Raw genomic sequence first — 20,831 nt, 5'->3', positions numbered from 1 at the left:
AACCCTCCCTTTGTCTGAGCCAGGACCCTTAGTGTTCTCGGGAGAGAATTTGACCTTGCAGTGCTACTCAGAGATCTGGTTGGGTACCTTCTGTCTGTCCAAGGACAGGTCACTTGCGCCTCCCCAAAACCATCGATTGAAAGACATGACCTTACTCTCTCAGGCCAAGTTTACACTAAGTCCTTTGACTTCAGCCCACAGGGGGACCTACTAGTGCTGTGGTCCACATAGCTCCTCCTTATGCCCAGTGACCCCCTAAAGATTTTGGTCTCAGTACAGGAGCTCCAAGCACCACATCCATTAAGATTCTAAACCCTCAGCATGCATCCCTGTGCTAGGAGAGCCCTGGCCTGGTATAGAAAAGGAAGGAAAAACAGCAGGGACCAGTCATAGGGCAAACCCATCTCAGAAAGGGATGAAAAAAGTCATGAAAGTGGGGGTGATTCTCACTCTAACTCCATGCCTTACCCTACTTGGGGGTCACAGAAGGTGCTGGGTGAGTGGAATGAGAAGATTTGAAAATGTAGGGGGTTGACCTTTGAGCAAAAGAGATGAAGCTGAGGAACAGAGCAAGAGGCACCACAGCCCCACCTACTCCTGCTGTCTCTGCCCCAAACAGACAGCGGGGTCTGCAGCTCCTCACCCTCATGGGCTCACGTCATGTTAGCTGAGCAACAAGGTCCTCACGGACTACAGGAGTCACAGTCCCCTGCAGCCCTGGGCTGAGTTTCTCATCTTATTATTCCGCCCTTGAAGTCTTTAGAGAGGAAGTTGTTTCCAGAGGGGCTGGGAAATGAGAGCCAGGCTCCTGGGGAGGGGCAGTTCCTCTTTCTGTGGGGCTGCTGATGGGATGACCTCGTGATGGGGAGGACCCAGCCTCCGTGTGCCTACACACCGTGTGTCTGTCTGTCTACGGGCACCGTGCTCACACCTGCCTGCACAGCCAGGGCCAGGAGGAGGAGATGCCATGACCCCCATTCTCACAACCCTGCTCTGCTTTGGTGAGATCTTAAGAGGGGGAGGAGAGACCCTAGTCTAGGAGAGAGACCCCAATCCATAGCCAGGCCCTGGTCAATTAGGACACCCCAGGGGCTCAAGGAAAAGAAGACCTGCTCAGGCTTTGGGGGCAAATCTCTCACAGGGAACTCTCTTCCAGGGCTGAGCCTGGGCCCCAGGACCTGCCTGCAGGCAGGTGAGTCTGTCCCCAGCTGTCCTAGGTCCCTCCTCCTCTCTGGGGACAAGGGACCACCCCTGGGCAGCTGGGGGTGGAGACAGCAGTTCTGGGCTGACTGATGGGGATGACGGGGGGTCCTGGGGCTGAGAGCTGGAATCTGAGGGCTGGGGACATCTTCGAACCTAACCTGTGATTTCCTTCCAGAGAACCTACGCAAACCCATCCTGTGGGCCGAGCCAGGTCCCGTGATCATCTGGAAAAAGCCCGTGACCATCTGGTGTCAGGGCACCCTGGAGGCCCAGGACTACCGTCTGGATAAAGAGGGAAACTCAATGTTGAGGCACATGTTAAAAACACTGGAGTCTGAAAACAAGGTCAAATTCTCCATCCCATCCATGATGTGGGAACACGCAGGGCGATACCACTGTTACTATCAGAGCCCTGCAGGCTGGTCAGAGCCCAGCGACCCCCTGGAGCTGGTGGTGACAGGTGAGAGGACACTCAGGGGTCCCAGCCCCAGGCTCTGCCCTCGGGAAGGGGGTCAGCTCTCAGCTTTCAAGGGGTCTCCCTTCTCACAGCCCAGCCTTGCGGGATAAAGTGGGAGGTGTGAGCCCCACGTAAACACAGCTGCCCTTTGCTCTCCTGAAAGCCTACAGCAGACCCAGCCTGTCCGCCCTGCTGAGCCCTGTGGTGACCTCCGGAGTGAACGTGACCCTCCGGTGTGCCTCACGGCTGGGACTGGGCAGGTTCACTCTGATCGAGGAAGGAGACCACAGGCTCTCCTGGACCCTGGACTCACACCAACACAACCATGGAAAGTTCCAGGCCCTGTTCCCCGTGGGTCCCCTGACCTTCAGCAACAGGGGTACGTTCAGATGCTACGGCTATGAAAACAACACCCCGTACGTGTGGTCGGAACCCAGTGACCCCCTGCAGCTACTGGTGTCAGGTATGAAGCCGTAGCTTTTCCTTACACAAAGTCAGGGCAGCGGCTGAGCTGTTGGGAGCCTTACCCTCAGGCTAGCCCACGAACAAGAAAAGATGGGCCGGGCGCAGTGGCTCAAGCCTGTAATCCCAGCACTTTGGGAGGCCGAGACGGGCGGATCACGAGGTCAGGAGATCGAGACCATCCTGGCTAACACGGTGAAACCCCGTCTCTACTAAAAAATACAAAAAACTAGCCGGGCGAGGTGGCGGGCGCCTGTAGTCCCAGCTACTCGGGAGGCTGAGGCAGGAGAATGGCCTGAACCCGGGAGGCGGAGCTTGCAGTGAGCTGAGATCCGGCCACTGCACTCCAGCCTGGATGACAGAGCGAGACTCCGTCTCAAAAAAAAAAAAAAAAAAAAAAAAAAAGAAGAAAAGATGAGGGGAAGACGGGGGTCCTGGGGACACAAATACAGGATGAGAAAAAAACAAGGACACTGGAAACCCTAGTGAGGAAGGCTCCAGAAGGAAGGGGTGCGGGAGGAACCAGCCCCTCCGAGTCCCGACTCGACTTTCCCTCCAGGTGTGTCTAGGAAGCCCTCCCTCCTGACCCTGCAGGGCCCTGTCGTGGCCCCTGGAGACAACCTGACCCTCCAGTGTGGCTCTGATGTCGGCTACATCAGATACGCTCTGTACAAGGAGGGGGGCGATGGCCTCCCCCAGCGCCCTGGACAGCAGTCCCAGGCTGGGCTCTCCCAGGCCAGCTTCACCCTGAACCCTGTGAGGGGCTCCCACGGGGGCCAGTACAGATGCTACGGTGCACACAATGTCTCCTCCAAGTGGTCGGCCCCCAGCGACCCCCTGGACATCCTGATCGCAGGTGAGGAGCCCAGCGGGTTCAGTCAGGGACCCAGGCTCTGCACAGGCCCTGCCGGGGGGAGCCCAGGTGGTGATGGCCGGGATGGGGGCGGGGAGTTCCCAAGGGAAGGAAAGACAGACAGAGACAGGGGATGGGCAGGGAGGGGAGACTCAGACTGAGGGTCCCAGAGAGAGGCCTGGGGGTGGCTCAGCTCAGAACGAGGTGGGGCAACCCTTCACCCATCCTTCTTGTCTCTAGGACAGATCCCTGACAGACCCTCCCTCTCAGTGCAGCTGGGCCCCACGGTGGCCTCAGGAGAGAAGGTGACCCTGTTGTGTCAGTCATGGGGTCCGATGTTCACTTTCCTTCTGGCCAAGGAGGGGGCAGCCCATCCCCCGCTGCGTCTAAGATCCACTTACAGAGCTCAGCAGTACCAGGCTGAATTCCCCATGAGTCCCGTGACCTCGGCCCACGCGGGGACCTACAGGTGCTACGGCTCACGCAGCTCCGACCCCTACCTGCTGTCTCACTCCAGTGAGCCCCTGGAGCTCGTGGTTTCAGGTGAGGCCCTGACCCTGTCCTCTCTGAGCTCGAAGAGGTTCTTGGAAATGAAAAAGGAGAGCTTCCAAGGGAATGTCCATCCGTTTGTCTCACTTGCCCACTCCTCTTCTTCCTCCATCAGCACCAGCCTCTCTGAGCCCTGAGCCTCTCTCAGCGCAGGCCCTGCCCCCAAGAGAGCTCAGGACACTAGAAAAACAGGAGCGTGAAGGGGGAGGGTCCACGGGGGAGGGCCCAGCCCACGGGAGGGTGGAAACACACAGGAACCTCCCACCCAGGGGAAGGTCTAGCCAGGGGAGTGTGGAAATAGATGGGGACTTCCCACCCGGGGCTCCCAGCCCTGAAGTCTCAGTAGGGTAAAGAGTGGAGAGGACTGGAAGGAGGTGGGGGTGAGCCTCGGAGGAGATGAGATTAGACTGAGGGTGGAAGACGGAGGCCCCACACGCTCTGCTCCTGATGTCTCCATCTCAGAATCAACGTCTGGGTGTCCCAACCTCTAAGTCCTGACCCCATGGGAGATGAAAACGCAGTTACTCTGACCCAGTATAATATTCTAGACTCGTCTCAACCTTATCTCCAATATTCAGGAAAGGGAGCAGAGGGGAGAGTGGACAAAAGGGGCATGGTCCACGTGGCTTCCTGGGGCCCCGAGGATGGGGCAGGTGTTCCCTCTGTGGTGGTCAGAGGGGAGGGAGGTGTCCTAGGACCAGGCAGGAAGGAGGGAGCAGCGATGATGGGCAGAGGAGCTAGGTCTGTCCTCCTCTATCTGAGCAGGATTTGGGGTCCCGGGGTCCATGCCTGACATGGACAAGGGGAAGACGCTGAGGCTGTTTATATCAACCATAAAAAACTGGAAATTTCACTTTTATATTTCCAAATTGTAAGCCCCTCTTTCTCACCTCAACTATGAATATATATGTAGTTACATTATATATATATATATATATATATTTTTTTTTTTTTTTTTTTTTTTTTTTTTTGAGATGGAGTCTCGCTCTGCCGCCCAGGCTGGAGTACAGTGGCCAGATCTCAGCTCATTGCAAGCTCCGCCTCCCCAGTTCACGCCATTCTCCTGCCTCAGCCTCCCGAGTAGCTGGGACTACAGGCGCCCGCCACCTCGCCCTGCTAGTTTTTTGTATTTTTTAGTAGAGACGGGGTTTCACCGTGTTAGCCAGGATGGTCTCGATCTCCTGACCTCGTGATCCACCCGTCTCGGCCTACCAAAGTGCTGGGATTACAGGCTTGAGCCACCGTGCCCGGCCTACATTATATTTTTTAGGACAAATATCTAAAGCCACATATACATATATATCTACAATCATTGTATTAATCAGTTCTCACACTGCTATAAAGAACTACCTGATGGGCCGGGTGCGGTGGCTCACGCCTGTAAACCCAGCACTTTGGGAGGCCGAGGCAGGTGGATCATAAGGTCAGGAGATGGAGACCATCCTGGTTAACACAGTGAAACCCCATCTCTACTAAACATATGAAAAAATTAGCTGGGTATGGTGGTGGGTGCCTGTAGTCCCAGCTACTTGGGAGGCTGAGGCAGCAGAATGGCGTGAACCTGGGAAGCGGAGCTTGCAGTGAGCTGAGATTGCACCACTGCACTCCAGCCTGGGTGATAGAGCGTAGAGCGAGACTCCGCCTCAAAAAAAAAAAAAAAAAAAAAAAAAGAACTACCTGAGGCTGGGCACGATGGCTCACGCCTGTAATCCCAGCACTTTGGGAGGCCAAGGCAGGCGGATCACCTGAGGTCAGGAGTTAAAGACCAGCCTGGCCAACATGGCAAAACCCTGTCTCTACTAAAAATACAAAAATTAGCTGGTCGTGGTGGCAGGTGCCTGTAATCCCAACTACCCAGGAGGCTGAGGCAGGAGAATCTCTGGAACCTGGGAGGCAGAGGCTGCAGTGAGCTGAGATCGCACCATTGCTCTCCAGCCTGGGGGACAGACAAAGACTCTGTCTCAAAAACAAACAAACAAACAAAAACCTACCTGAGATTGGGTAATTTATAAAGGAAAGAGGTTTAACTGACTCACGGTTCCACAGGCCATACAGGAAGCATGGCTGGGGAGGCCTCAGGAAACACAATCATGGCGGAAGGTGGAGGGAAAGCAGGAACGTCTTCTGAGGCTGGAATAGGAGGAAGAGAGAGAACGGGGAGGTGTTGCCCACTTTTAAATAACAAGATCTCATGACAACTCACTAGCATGAGAGCAGCAAGGGGGAAGTCGGCTCCCACGAACCAGTTACCTCCCACTGGGCCTCTCCTCCGACACTGGGGATTAAAATTCAACATGAGATTTCAAAGGGACACAAATGCAAACCATGTTAATCACATGTATTTTAGAAGCCATGTTAATCACATATATTTTATATGAATATATGTACTATGTACATAGACACAAACATACATTCAAGTATTCATTCCTATGCTTAATATTTTTCATCATTTTTTTATATTTATTTGTTTTTATTTTTTATTTTACTTTAAGTTTGGGTATGTTTTTAAATATTTGCTTTCACCTTCCAATCTAGGTTCATACTTCAAAAAAGCAGAAATGATGTTTTTCTGTCCCGCTCAGTCATTATCATTTAGAAAACAATACATTTTCATATTTAAGTATATCACATTGTTGGTGTTCCTAACTGTATGAAGAATTAGTTAACAAGACAGTAAACGAATGATGAAACCGCAGGGGAGCTGGCTGAGGCAGCACGCAGCGGGGGCCATCACAGCCTTCAGTCCTTGTACTCCTGACTTTCAAGAACTACCGAGGACCAACTCCTCATCCACAGAGACTGGGTCCTCATCCACTGAAAAATGGAAATTTCTGTCTCTGGGGGAATTAGTTTTTATGTTCTTGTTGCACAAGATTGCACATCCAAGACAGCACACAAGAGCTCAATTCTTTCTAGTTGGGAGATCATTCTTCTCACTAGTCCTGAGCTCTTGGGCTCAAGGAAACGTTGTTCCAAAGTGACTCAGACACAAGATCTGAATTCCCAGAGCAGAGAGAGGTTGAAAACCCCAATGACATACCAGGGGAGGCCTGCTAGAGCAGAGAATGTGTTCACTAAGGATCTACATAAAGCCACACCATGAGAGATGGAGGAATATAAGAAAGCAGAGCCCAGGGGAGAGGCTCTTCAGCTTCTCACCAACATCCTTGTTCTTTGATTTTTAGAAGCAACTGAGACCCTCAATCCAGCACAAAATAAGTCAGATTCCAAGACTGGTGAGTGAGGAGATGCTCCCAGTTATGGGGCTGGGCACAGAGGGTCAGGTCCTGTCAAGGGGAGGTGGGTACCCTGGGTGGACATCCAGGGGTCCTGGGTAATCATGATCTGCCCTGACCTCTGTGACCTCTTTGTCCACCATCCCTAGCCCCACACCTCCAGGATTACACAGTGGAGAATCTCATCCGCATGGGTATAGCTGGCTTGGTCCTGGTGTTCCTTGGGATTCTGTTATTTGAGGCTCAGCAGAGCCAGAGAAGCCCCACAAGGTGCAGCCAGGAGGTGAACAGCAGAGAAGACAATGCACCCTTCAGAGTGGTGGAGCCCTGGGAACAGATCTGATGATCCCAGGAGGTTCTGCAAGACTGGGGCAGCAGTTGGGGAAGTGTCTGTTGAGAATATCAAGGGGAAGCAGCATGGGTCAGGTGCAGGAAGGTGTCTGGGTGTCTGTAGAAGATGCTTCCTCCATTAAACTGTGGTGCTTTCCTCCTCATTGTTGACTCTCCTTGACTGCCCCTCCCTTCCTTTTTCTTCCCTATGATGTAAGGCTTTGCCCCTATGGTGAGTTTGGGTCCACTCCTCTGTGACCTCATGCTCTGCTCCACTTTCAGGTAATACATCTTTCTTTATTTCTAGCTAGTGCATTTTCTGATGTGTATTACTGGGACTATCTTTTCAGCTCATAACATGGAATTTGCTTTTGATAATTAAATCCATGTGCAAAAATCAGATTTGCATTTGCAAAATTTAAGTTCAAAGTGATGCCCTACCACCTGTCACTCTCCATCTGTTGTTTCTCTAGAAATACAGTCACTAGGAATCAAAAGAGAGGTGTCTGATGGAAAAGCCTGCTGTTGTGCCCATAGACTGGCTTCCTGAACGACAACAAAAACGCTTTCTAAAAAGCATTTATTTGTGGAATTTGTTGATGACTGTGGTATAAACACTCCCTTCATGGGCAGCTTCAAGATTCTCACATGACTGCACCTTCCCCGACCTGCTGTCACACCCCAGTCAGAGCTGGTGGTCTTGGGTTGACGGTCTTGGGTGAAAGGTCCTGACCCTGCCCTCTCTAAGTTCGAAGGTTCAGCTCAGGCCCTGCCCCCAGGAGCGCTCTGGGCAGAGATGGAGTGAAGGGGGCTCTGAGGGAGGCTCGGCCACAGAGGAATTCGCCCCTCAGAGGAGAGGAGGCCAACAGCGGTTCTCCCTCGTCTCCTTCACCTGGAGTCCAGAAGGTGCTAGGTGGGGAGAGGGAGGGTCTTGGAGAGGCCACCGGGCAGACGGAGGGGAGAGCTTTGAGTGGAGGTGGGGACTGCAGGATAGCTCCAATTCCTCAGTCCCTTTCTGTGCCCATTCCCAGGACCCTCCAGGGATCCCAGCCCCCAACCCACAGGCTCCTCCTCCACACCGGGTGAGTCATTGAGGCCTCTGGGCTCGGAGAGAGGGCGGCCTCCCGCAGGGCAGTCCTGAGTCTCCCAGAGGATCCCATTCCCCTCAAGGACTCAAGTACCGGCTTCCCTCCAGAGCCAGAGGAGGGGCCACAGGCTCCCAGGGGCTCAGGCTGGGCTGGTGAGGGGCGGGGTCGAGGCAGAGGGAGATGTTGGGGCCCAGCCTGGGGAAGGAGCAGCCTGGCTGACGTGGGGAGCAGGGCAGTCCCAGCCCTCCCCTGCCTGTCCTGACCTAACAGGCCATGAGGACCAGCCCCTCACCCCCATGGGGTCAGTGCAGGGCTTTGAGTGGGAGGTGGGCGAGGTCCAGGGGAGGAAGGGCTGAGTTCCGTCATCAGTTTGAGGCTCCTCTGGTGATGGTGACATGGACAGGCCCCTCCCCTGCCTGGGCCTCAGTTTCTCCAGGTGTAAAGGCAAGAGGCCTGCGGGTGGGAAAGTTCCTTTCAGCTCTGACTCCCAGCTGGGACCTCCTGGGAAAGGAGACCTCCCAGGGAAGCCTCCCAGGACCCGATTCCATAGGGGCCTGTCCTTTCCCAGCTGCAGCAGTGACGGTGACCTGGGGCAGGGGAGGGGAGCAGAGGCTCATGTGTCCAGAGGGTCTGGGGTCCTCCCAAGCCATCCCCCTCCCCACCCAGGGAAAACCAGAGCCAAACCCAGAGAAAAGCAGTTTCCCTTCCTGTGGGTCCACAGCTGTGGGGACCTGGACGGGCAGCAGCAGGCTCTGAGTGACCACATCCGTGTATCTGTCTGTCTTGGAGGGCCCTGTGGTCTCCTCTCCCACAGCTGGAGCCCCCAGAGCAGGCATCACGATGTTCGTGCTTCTCTGCCTCAGTCAGTGATGGAGGGAGAAGGGGCTACCAGGTTCTCCACGAGCCTCTCTCTTACTCCAGCCCCTGGGCTCTCAGGGTTGGGGGGGCACAGTCGTTCTGGGCTGAGGGTGATAAAACAGAGAGGGGTTTTGGACTAAGCTGGAGGACCGGGAGTGAAAGAGATCTTGGGATCCAGTCTCTGGTTCCATTTCAGGAACCATTCCTTCCCCAAACCCTCCCCATGGGCTGAGACAGGCTCTGTGATCACCTGGGAGAGGCCTGTGTGTCTGGTGTCAGGGGAACCTGGAGGCCCAGGAGTACCGACTGGATAAAGAGGGAAGCCCAGGGCCGGGTGCGGTGGCTCACGCCTGTAATCCCAGCACTTTGAGAGGCCAAAGCGGGCGGATCATGAGGTCAAGAGATCGAGACCAGCCTGGCCAACATGGTGAAACCCCGTCTCTACTAAAAATACAAAAATTAGCTGGGCGTGGTGGCGGGTGCCTGTAGTCCCAACTACTTGGGAGGCTGAGGCAGGAGAATCGCTTGAACCTGGGAGGCGGAAGTTTCACTGAGCCGAGATTGTGCCACTGCACTCTAGCCTAGTGACAGAGCAAGACTCCATCTACAAAACATAAAATTAAAAAAAAAAAAAAGAGGGAAGCCCAGTGCCCTGGGACAGACAGAGCCCAGTGCAGCCTGGAGACAGGCTGAGTTCTCCTATCACGTCCATAACAAATGAATATGTAGGATGACATTACTGTCACTATTTCAGCCCCAGTGACTTGTCAGAGCTCACTGACCCCCTGGAGCTGGTGGTGACAGGTGGGAGGACACCTTGGGGTCCCAGCCCCAGGCTCTGCCCTCAGGAAAGGGGTCTGCTCTCAGGGGCGTCTCTCTCTCACAGCCCAGCCCTAAGGGATAAGGTGGGAGGCTTGAGCCTCAGAGATCACACTGCCTCCTTCTCTCCTAGGATTCTACAGCCAATCTACCTTCTCAGCCCCCCGAGCCTGTTGTGACTTTAAGAGAGGACCCTCCAGTGTGGCTCACGGCTGCAACTGGACAGATTCATTCTGACTGAGGAAGGAGAACTCAGCCTCCCCTGCACCCTAGACTCTCAGCAACACCCTAGTGGACAGTCCCAAGCCCTGTTCCCTGTGGGCCCCATGACCCTCAGCCGCAGGTGGGTGTTCAGATGCTATGGCAAGAACAGGAACACCCTTCAGGTGCGGTCAGACCCCGGCAACTCCCTGGGGCTCCTGTTCTCAGGTGAGGAAGTCGGAACACCCTTCAGGTGTGGTCAGAACCCAGGGACTCCCTGGGGCTCCTGTTCTTAGGTGAGGAAGTCCCGTCTTAACCCCAAACGTTCTTTGAGGCATCAGACAGGTTGCTGTGCATCTCACTCCCAGGCAAGCCCCAAGTGTGAGGGTGGAATGAGGGGAACAAGGGCTTCTGGGGCCAGAGACGTAGAGTGTAAGTGACGGTGAGATCTGCAGAGCCAGAGGAGGACAAGGGATGTATTTGACTAAAAACTAAACTAAAGGCAGGTAGCCCGGCGCCTAGGAACCAGACCCGAAACCAGGCCTGGGCCTGCCTGACCTAAGCCTGGCAGTTAAAATTCGACCCCTGACCTAGCAACTGTTGTTATCTGTACATTCCAGACATTGTCTGGAAGGACATTGTGAAACCTCCCGTGCTGTTCTGTTTCACTCTGACCACCGGTGCTCTGCTCGCAGCCCCTGTCACGTACCCCCTGGCTTGGTCAATCAGACCACGACCTTCTCACGCAGACTCCCTTAGAGTCGTGAGCCTTTCAAAGGGACAGAAGTTGAGCACCTGACGAGCTCCGATTTTAAGACGCTAGCCTGCGGAGGCTGCCAGCTGATTAAAGCCACTCCCTTCACTGTCTCAGTGTCTGAGGGGTTTTGTCCGCGGCTCGTCCTGCTACACATGAAGAAACATCAGAGCACGGTGGTTCACACCTGTAATCCCAGCACTTGAGGAGGCCGAGGCGGGAGGACTGCTTAAGCCCAGGAGTTCGAGACCAGCCTGGGCAACATGGTGAGACGTCCTCTCTACTGAAAATACAAAAATTAGCGGAGTGTGGTGGCGCACGCCTAGAGTCCCAGCTACTTCAGGGGCCGAGGTGGGGGGGTCACCCACCTGAGCCTGGGAAGGTTGAGGCTGCAGTGATCCAAGATCGTGCCACTGCACTGCAGCCTGGGGGACAAAGTGAGACCCTGTCTCAGAAAACAAAAACAAAAAAAACGGCTCTGACCTTTTCAAAAGTATCAAGGTCGAGAACAAAGGTCAGCAAAGGCACCACGTAGTGGAGTGCGAGCCTGTCTGTTGCCTGTTGCTCTCAAGCGCCGTCTACTGGATCGCAGCCAAACGACAACACCAAGAATCACTACTCAATTCTACCGCCTGGAAGAAACCAAGAGCAAGAATTCATCAATGCCTTAGTTGTCTGAAAACTTCCAGAAATAAAGCCAACAGACTATACTCAACTTATACCCTTGCAATGAAAGGAATAGCAACCCTCCCAGATGAGAAAAAAATCAGGGAAATGACTCCTAGTATCTCCAAACCAGCCCACGAACTCCCCAGAAATTGTCCTTAATCAGTATGAATTGTCTCAAATGACAAACGTAGAATTTGGAATCTGGATCGCAAGGAAGGTCATTCAAATCAAGAACAAAGTTGAAACTCAATCCAAGGAACCCAAGCAATCCAGTAACGTGATTAATGACATGAACGATTAAATTTTAAGAAAGACCCAAACTGAACTACTTGAGTTGAAAAATTCACGACGCGAATTTCATAATATGTGGAGAAGCATTAACAGCAGAATAGACCAAGCTGAGGAAAAGAATGTCAAAGCTTGAAGACTTGTTTGAATCAAATCAGTCAAATATAAAGAAAAAATACTTTTAAAAATGAACAAAATCTCTGAGAAATACATTATCTAAAGAGACCAAATATATGACTTGTCAGCATTCCTGAAAGAGGAGAGAGAATAAGCAACTTGGAAAATATATTTGAGGATATAGTCCATGAATATTTTCCTAAACTCGCTAGAGTTTGACACACAAATCCAAGAAACACAGAGACGTCCAGCCAGATACTATATATAAGATGACCATCCCCAAGGTACACAGTCCTCAGATTTATCAGTGTAAATGCAAACGAAAAAGACCTAAAGGCAGCTAGAAAAAAAGGACAGGTCATCTACAAGAGGAGCCCCATCAGGTGAGAAGCAGACTTCTCAATAGAAATCTTAGAAGCCAGAAGAGATTGGAGGCCTATTTTCAGTGTCCTTAAAAAAGTAATTACATGGCCGGGGGCGGTGGCTCATGCTTCTAATCCCATCACTTTGGGAGGCCGAGGCAGGAGGATCACACTTTGGGAGGCTGAGGCAGGTGGATCACGAGGTCAAGAGTTTGAGACCAGCCTGGCCAATGTGGTGAATCCCCATCTCTACTATAAATACAAAAAAAAAAAAAAATAGCCGGGCATGGTGGCACGTGCCTGTAGTCCCAGCTACTCAGGAGGCTGAGGCAGAAGAATCACTTGAATCCAGGAGGTGGAGGTTGCAGTGAGCCGAGATCACTCCACTGCACTCCAGCCTGGGCGACAGAATGAGAATCTGTTTCAAAAAAAAAAAAAGAAATTACAACTAAGATTTTCATATTTTGCCAAACTAACTCCAATTGATCACAACTAATAGCTATTAGTAACTTACGGTAATTTAAACATTTCACAAGTGTTTTTCTGAGATCACCTCAAATCCCCATGTGAACGCTGTCACTGTACCTACAGATAAAATGGTAATTACCTGTCAGCAAGGAGATGACCTCATGGTGTCCCAAAACTTTATCTCTGGGATAAGATGCCCCTTTTGGACAGACGCACAGAATGTGATGATGGCAGCAGCTACTTCTGCAGCAAAAAAATGGCATTTGGTAAGTGGACCTAATTTTTTTTTTTTTTTTTTGAGACGGAGTCTCGCTCTGTGGCCCAGGCTGGACTGCAGTGGCCGGATCTCAGCTCACTGCAAGCTCCGCCTCCCAGGTTTACGCCATTCTCCTGCCTCAGCCTCCCGAGTAGCTGGGACTACAGGCGCCCGCCACCTCGCCCAGCTAATTTTTTGTATTTTTTAGTAGAGACGGGGTTTCACGGTGTTAGCCAGGATGGTCTCGATCTCCTGACCTCGTGATCCACCCGACTCGGCCTCCCAAAGTGCTGGGATTACAGGCTTGAGCCACCGCGCCCGGCCGTGGACCTAATTTTTTAGGTTCAGATGCTCATTCTTAGAGGAATGAAATGTTTATCATAAAAATATGGTGTGGACATATAATTCGTTTTATCCCTCAGAGTAAAAACTGAACAACAACAACAAAAAACAAAACAAAACAAAAAAACAAGAAGCAGGGATATTTTCTCTGAGACAGAATCACCCAAACTTTCTCACCCCAGGGATGCCTGACATGTCTTGTCTACCTTCTCTGTCATAGCTGCATTTGAAGTCTCTCTGGACGAATACACCAAACCTCACAGTCTTTGTAAGAGGGTGAACAGCATGTTTCACTCTTGGCTCCTGCTTACACTCCTGTTGTCTAACGGAAGCTGCTACTTCGGACATTTAGAAATATCTGTGGTGGCAGCATGTTGTGCTTTGGTTGGTGATGCCAGTGAGTTTCCGAAAACTTTCTGTGATGAGTACAAAACCATGAACCTTCATCACTTTTTTGATAGGTCCTGGGGAGCAGTATGCACTTTTTTCCACCGATGATTTTACGTCTATAGAGAATTTCTGGATTAAGCGTGAAGAATGGAAACTCTCTCTTCCATCCAGAGAAATAAAAATATCTTTTTGATATTAAGTGGCTACATTTTTAAGGATTAGGGAGTAGAAATAATTAGAGAATATAAGTATTTTAAAGTCTAAATATGACTCTGACTCTTACCAGAGGTCAAAGTGCTTTGATAGCCCACAGGCTTTGCACCTGCTCCCAATCCATCATGATGTAGAGCTAAAGCTTCTCAGAGTTGTCATTGCACTTGGTTCATCAGCAGTGAAAGCTTGTTCTGTTCTGACTGCTAAGATCTAAGTCGTAAGAGCTGTGGGATGGGAATTTTCCTGTTACTCTCCCAGGAAGTAAAATATGCCTCATTTATTCTCTAATTGTGCCTCCATCAAGATCACTTTGATAAAGAAAAGGAGAAGGTCTTTTCTTTTTCATGAATTCTTGTTTTTTAAGGGCGCATGGAATCTATAATCCCAGCTGATCTAAAATTCACAGATATTTTCTTGTGAATCTCTCTTTTATTATTCCCCTTCTACATTTATTTAGTATAATATAAATTCATCTGTAAGATTCTTCTCTGGTTCCATAGACCACTCCCCTCTTCTTTTTTGGATTTATTTATTGGTCTCTAATACAAATTTGCTAAATTTATGCTATTTGTTGTGACAAAACATTTCCTTCCTAAGAAGTTTGAACCTGTTTGTGTGCATAACTTAGTGTTCTTTCCTTGCTCTCCCACTTTTCTCCCCATTCTTTATAACTCTGGAACCAAACTGTTACTGATTATTATATATTCTTTCAGAAATTACCTTGATTTTCTAAAGCACCTATTTCTTTTAACTAATCTGTACTTTACCAGCATTCTAATAGTTCCCAAATTTTAGTACCAGTTAAATCACATTGTAATCCACTAACTTCTTCATTGTTTGAATAAATAAATGCAATATTTTTCAAAATAAAGACAGTTCTTGCTTTGATAAATCTAATTTAAATTATTTAGACAATATCTACATTTTAGAGAATTATAAAATTTTCCATCAAATTAAATATCTCTTCAAGGATTACAGGCGTGAGCCACCTCACCCGGCTTTTGGATGCTGTTGTTGTTGTTTTAATGTTACGCTATTTTTTTAGATTCAGGTGCTACACACGCAGGTTCCTTACATGGATGCATTGTGTTCTGGTGAGGTTTAGGTGTCTAGGGCACGCATTACTCATATAGCTCACCAGATATTAGTGGGGAGGCAAAGGGGATACTTCTCCATCCCCAAGAGCCTAAATAACATTTCCACATGGGGCCCAGGTGAAGGTCTCTGCAGGATCCCCCCGCTTGGGTGGGCTCAGCTGTCACCCAGGGGTCCAGTGCGGGGACTGGTAACCCATGGGCCTGCCGGTTGGAGCGGGGGTCTCACCTGCTTGCCCGTCGCTGAGCTCCACCACCAGCCAGGGAAAGATGAAGGCGCCAAGGGCAAAGCCTCTGGTTAGTATGACAGCTCTGCAGCATTAGCAGCTGTTTATCGTTACGGCCTCAGTGTGACCGCTCTTGGAGCCCTGATCACAGACTGCCCTGTCCTCGCTGTCTCTCCACCTGTCTCAGCAACCTCTCGCTGTCTTGCCCAGTGCCACCTCTCCGTGTCTCTCACCCACTGCCACCCCTCCTTGGATCGCTGACTGTCACCATCTCTGCTGTCCACCATCTCACCTCTCTGCTAATTGTCCCTGCCTCGGCTGAAAGTCTCTGCCTCTCACTCGCTGTCCTCATCATCCTTTCCTGGTCACTAGACGATGCGGGGAAGGTGAGCTCCCAGATTGGGGCATAGCCCAGGACAGTTCTTGGCTTTGCCTAAGAAAGAATTTAGGCCGGGCGCGGTGGCTCACACCTGTCATCCCAGCACTGTGGGAGGCTCAGGTGGGTGGATCACTTGAGGTCAGGAGTCCGATACCAACACGGTAAAACCCCCTCTCTACTAAAAAACTACAAAAATTAGCATGGCGTGGTGGTGGGCGCCTGTAATCCCAGCCACTTAGGAGCTTGAGGCGGAGGTTGCAGTGAGCCGAGATGGCGCCATGGCACTTCAGCCTGGGCAACACACCCAAACTCCGTCTCAAAACAAATAAATAAATAATAAATAAATAAAATAAAACAAAATTTAAGGGTGAGCTAGTGTTACCTAACCCCTTAAGGGTTACGCCAACCTCTCGTCAAGCGGCCATGCACAGCAGCAGCAGCAGAGGTACTCCGCCTCAGGTAGCAGGGCTGCCCCGCAGGCAGGGTGCCCAGAACAGCAGCCTAGAAACACAGCTGCAGTCACTCTTGTACCTGCTTTTAATTATAGGCTAATTAAAGGGCACGTATGCAGAAATTCCTAGGAAAGGGTGGTAACTTCCGGTCAGTGGGTCTTCGCCTTGGGAAAGGGCGGTAACTTCCGGGCGTTGCCATGGCAATGGTAAACTGAGATGCCACGCTGGTGGGCGTGTCTTAAGAACAGCGGCTTCTACCCCTCCTCCCGCCCTATATTAACTAGGTGTCAATCTGGGGTGGCGTCTGAGTCCCCGCCTCCAAAGTACCACATCCTACCTCAGAACTTCTGAGAAAGCTTTTCCCCCTCCCACCCTGGGTTTTCCCATCCGAATAAGAAGGAGCTGCCTGGAAGTGACCCCCAAAGCCCTTTCATTTCTGACCTCCTGCGGCATCTGGGTTGTGGCTCATCCTAGACCTGCCCCAGTCTCCAACCCTCCCTGGGCCTGGCCGGCTCCTACCAATAACTATGTGTTGCAAGGGTCACAAAGCCAGGAGAGGCAGCCGCAGGTACGTGTAATTGTATCCATCAGTGCTGGGGTCTGAGATTCGTGAGATGAAGCCACAATATTAGGAGAAAGCAAAGATTTGTAAAAACCCCACTGGTTTAGAATCTCCCCTCTCTCATGTATCACACAAAGTGGTTCAGATTTTCTACTAAAAGCAACACCCAGCACAGCTATGCATGACTCCCAGGCCCCGACCCTGTCCTGCAAGATGGGTGATGAGTAGAGGAAGGAGCACAGGCTGGGTCAGGAGGAGTTGGGGTCCAGCCTGACTTGGACACGGGGAAGATGCTGGGGCTGATGGAGGAGGAAGAGAGGCAGGCAAGTTGGAGAGGAAAGACGGACGCTCCCTTGGCAGCTCTTATTTCTCATTTCCAAGAGCTCCTGAGGGTGAACCCCTCACCCACACCTGCAGGGTCCCTGAGTCCTCTGAGGACAGGAAAGGAGGCTGCTCAGGCCTCGGTGGGATCTGACTGTGATGAGGCTGGAGTCCACCAAAGACCTGCTCCTTTAGAGAGAAGCACCCCAGCTGTGGGTGCCGCTCACACGGTCCCTCCTGTGCTCACCTGGAGGCCTCTGTGCTCAGGGAACTCCTGAGACTAAGGAGGGGCCGTGCACCTGCTCCCTGGATGAGTTAGGGAATTAGTCACAGCACGGCTTGTGTGTCATTCATTTCTACCCTGCCTTTTCCGTGCACACTTGTCTATTGTTCCTCTCTGTTCTTCTGAAACATTTAAAGCAATGCATGAATATATAAACTTATCATTTTAATTTGGGACTTGATTTCATTTATATATTTGCTTTAGAAAATAGTTTCTTATTTACGTTAAGTTTTCCTATCCTAAACTTTTAAAATTGAGGTTTATTGATGAACTTAAGAAGTGTCTTGAAATTTTATTTATGACTTTTATATATTTATTTCAATGTAAGCAATTATTCAATCACTTTAATAATCTGTAAATGAGGCCTTTGATTCCTTATAAATAAAAGCTAGGTACACATGATACAGTAAATGGTTTGAGTACATTTATTTTATTTTATACCACTTACTACAGAATTTCTTAATTCCAATTATTTTCAATTGATCCCCTCTAATTTACTAATAAAATATATATAACTCACAAGAAAGTTGAAATTTCACTTTATTTCTAAATTGCATGGCAATATTTCTCATGTCAAATATTAATATATAACTACATATTAAAAATCTAAAGTATTATATAGATGTATCTATAAATGATTATGTAAGTTGCATCTGAATGTATTTGTGTTTTTATCTACATATGTATACTTGTCCATGTGCTTAGTATGTTTGACGTAGTGTGGGTCTTTACCTGCTTGTTATTCATCTTCCCACCTACATTCACACTTCATACAAGCAGAAATAGGCCGGGCGTGTGGCTTATGCCTGTAATCCCAGCACTTTGGGAGGCCGAGGCAGGTGGATCACGCGGTCAGGAGATCAAGACCATCCTGGCTAACACGGTGAAACCTTGTCTCTACTAAAAATACAACAATAACAAAAATTAGCCGGGTGTGGTGGCAGGCGCCTGTAGTCCCAGCTACTCGGGAGGCTGAGGCAGGAGAATCGCATGAACCTGGGAGGTGGAGGTTGCAGTGAGCCGAGATCGCGCTACTGTACTCCAGCCTCGGCAACAGAGTGAGATTTTGTCTCAGAAAAAAAAAAAAAAGCAAAAAAAAGAACTCCAGGTATTATCTCAGACAATGAGAGACTGTTCCATCTTGGTGCATTGGTGAGAGTACACCACCACCATTTAGAATATATACATTTGTACATGTGCATGTGTGTACGTCACATGTTAGGTGTCCTTGCCTATATGAAGAATTAGTTAATGAGAGACTAAATGGAAGAAGAAACCCTAGGTGAACTGGCTGAGCTGGAGTGAAGGAGAGGCAGCCCCAGGCCTTCACTCTTTGGATTCCTGATATTCAGGAGCCCCTGAGCTTCCTCATCCGTGGAGCTTGGGTCTTCAGCTGGTGAATAAGCGGAAAGACACATCTATGGAGGAATTAGGTCATGTGGTCCGTGTTGTACACTGAACAGAGAGTAGTTGAAGGATCAGTTATTTCTGTTGCAGAAGATGATTTTTCTTGCAGATCCTGAACTCTGAGGTACAGCAAAACTCTTGTCAAAAAATGACTCCGGAGCACAATTTAAATTCAAAGAACACAAGAAGGTTGAAATAACTTAGTGAGGACGCAGCCGAGGGAGGGTTGATTGAGGAACTCCATAAAAGTCATGTTGAGAGACATAGGGAACTATAACAATGCAGAGCCCAGGGGGAGAGGCTGGGCTGAGATCTCTTCAAGAACCTCTCCATCTCCTTCCCCTTGGATTCTCAGAAGTAGCTGATACCCTCCGTCTGACACAAAACATTTCTGATTTCTCCAAACATCTCACATACGTTTCCCCCTGATTATTTCTCCCTCAACTCTGTATTTGCTTCTCTCTGTCTCTATATCTATGTGTTCCCTTCTCCTGTCTGTTTCATTATTTCTTTCTCTGTTCTGTATCAATGTCTCTTTCTGTCTCTGTCTCTCTCTCTTGTTCTCTTCTCAGTTGATCTAAACTTAGAGCTGATATTAGCGCTCAGTGATTTGAACGTCTCACAGGTATTTTTCTGAGATCATCTCAAATCCCCATGCACACACTGTCACTACACTTGTAGGTAATATGATAATTACCTGTCAGCAAGAAAATGACCTCATGGTGTCCCAAACTTTATCTCAGAGATAAGATGTCCCCTTCTGCCCACATGCTCAGACTGAATCCCTGGCAGTTACTTTCCCAGTGAGAAATGGCATTTGGTAAGCGGATTTTCTGTGTACGTAGAGAGCCATATTCTTAGAGACATAGAATGCCGGTCATAAAATAATAATATGGAATGGGCATACAATTCTCTTTTTCCCTCGAGGGTCAAAAATAGAACAAAAAAAAAATGAAGTACAAGTATTTTCTGAGAGTTCCTTAAATGTAGAATCATCCTAAACTTCTGCTTCCAGGGCTATCTGGCATCTCTTGTTTACCTTCTCTGTTGTAGCCCCGTCTGAAACATGCTCTGAACACGCCAAACTTCCCAACCTTCACTCTCCTGCTTGTACAAGGAGTATGAGTGTATTTAGCCCTTGGCCCCTGTTTACACATCTGTTTTCTGATGGCAACAGCTACCTAGGACATTCGAAAGGATCTGCGATAGCACGTTGTGCTTTGGTTGGAGACGGATGTACGTCTGTGGAAACCTGGTAAGTGCAAAATCCTATACTTGGATCTCCTTTCTGGGAGCAGGGTGCACTTTAGTGCACGGATAATCTTACGTTCACAGAACATTTCTGGGATTAGTGTGAAGAAGGTAAACTCTATATCCTATTTGAAGAATTAGAAATCTTTTTACAAAAAGAGAGACTGAGTGTTCAAGGCTTAGGGAGCAAGAATAACCAGGGACTATCAATGTGCTGGGGTCCAAATGCAATGCTGACAGTTATCAGATTTTTAAATGTTTTGATATTCCACAGACTTTTGCACGTATTTCAGATCCATTGGGACCTAAAGTTAAAGATTCCAAAAGTCATTGCTCCAGTCAGTCCTGAAGCAGTAAGAATTTGGTCTGTTCTGACTGCTAAGATCCCAGCCACAAATGCTATGGGATGGGGATTTTTCTGTCACTAGCTCAGAATGTAAGATATGTCTCATTTAATCCCTAATTGTGCCTTCATAAAAATCACTCTGGGCCAAGCGCTGTGGCTCACGCCTGTAATCTCAGCACTTTGGGAGGCTGAGGTGGATGAATCATGAGGTCAGAAGTTCAAGACCAGCTTGACCAACATGGTGAAACCCCGACTCTGCTAAAAATACAAAAAGAGCCGGGCGTGGTGATGGGCGCCTGTAATCCCAGCTACTCGGGAGGCTGAAGCAGGAGAATTGCTTGAACCCACGCGTCAGAGGTTGCAGTGAGCTGAGATCACACCGCTGCACTCCAGCCTGGGTAACAGTGAGACTCCAACTCAGGGGGAAAAAAAAAAAAGACATATAAACCAATGAAACAGAATAAAGGACCCAAAAATGAAGGCACGTATCTACAGCCAGCTGATCTTTGACAAAACTGACAAAAACATACACTGGGGGTAAGTGTTATTTCTTTGTCTTGCCTGATTGCTCCGGCGAGGACCTCCAGCACTACG

General features: G+C 49.7%; 1 protein-coding gene and 1 long non-coding RNA gene across 4 annotated transcripts; one reads left to right on the top strand and one right to left on the bottom strand.

Moving 5' to 3' along the window:
• The first annotated feature begins 900 nt into the window (after nucleotides 1-900).
• Nucleotides 901-7,490, top strand: LOC135968397 (leukocyte immunoglobulin-like receptor subfamily A member 4). Its single transcript, XM_065534870.2, has 8 exons — nucleotides 901-1,001; nucleotides 1,157-1,192; nucleotides 1,379-1,663; nucleotides 1,824-2,123; nucleotides 2,682-2,978; nucleotides 3,216-3,518; nucleotides 6,710-6,760; nucleotides 6,910-7,490. The coding sequence occupies exons 1-8, from the start codon at nucleotides 968-970 to the stop codon at nucleotides 7,101-7,103; spliced, it is 1,500 nt and encodes a 499-aa protein (XP_065390942.1). The 5' UTR covers nucleotides 901-967; the 3' UTR covers nucleotides 7,104-7,490.
• Nucleotides 7,481-16,126, bottom strand: LOC102127235 (uncharacterized). Of its 3 annotated transcripts, XR_012427995.1 has the most exons (4): nucleotides 15,239-16,126; nucleotides 12,854-12,957; nucleotides 8,471-9,140; nucleotides 7,481-7,999 (listed from the first exon to the last, which is right to left on the bottom strand). It is a non-coding gene; the product is annotated as an uncharacterized lncRNA (long non-coding RNA). The 3 variants fall into 3 exon arrangements; XR_006694518.2 differs by having other exon boundaries at nucleotides 7,481-9,140; XR_012427994.1 differs by lacking the exons at nucleotides 12,854-12,957; nucleotides 15,239-16,126 and adding exons at nucleotides 10,998-11,093; nucleotides 11,294-12,707 and having other exon boundaries at nucleotides 7,481-9,140.
• Nucleotides 16,127-20,831: the final 4,705 nt, after the last annotated feature.

Source organism: Macaca fascicularis, chromosome 19 (assembly GCF_037993035.2).
Source record: "Macaca fascicularis isolate 582-1 chromosome 19, T2T-MFA8v1.1".
NCBI lineage: Eukaryota > Metazoa > Chordata > Mammalia > Primates > Cercopithecidae > Macaca > Macaca fascicularis.
Note: the sequence above shows the minus strand (reverse complement) of the source record. Positions and strands in the feature narration are given on the sequence as shown.

What these genes read in the sequence shown, in the direction of transcription:
- LOC135968397 (XM_065534870.2), top strand. Translation starts at nt 968, where the DNA reads ATGACCCCCATTCTCACAACCCTGCTCTGCTTTG. An exon ending in CCTGCAGCTACTGGTGTCAG is followed by an intron (nt 2,124 to 2,681) that starts GTATGAAGCCGT and finishes CTTTCCCTCCAG; the next exon opens with GTGTGTCTAGGAAGCCCTCC. An exon ending in TAAGTCAGATTCCAAGACTG is followed by an intron (nt 6,761 to 6,909) that starts GTGAGTGAGGAG and finishes CACCATCCCTAG; the next exon opens with CCCCACACCTCCAGGATTAC.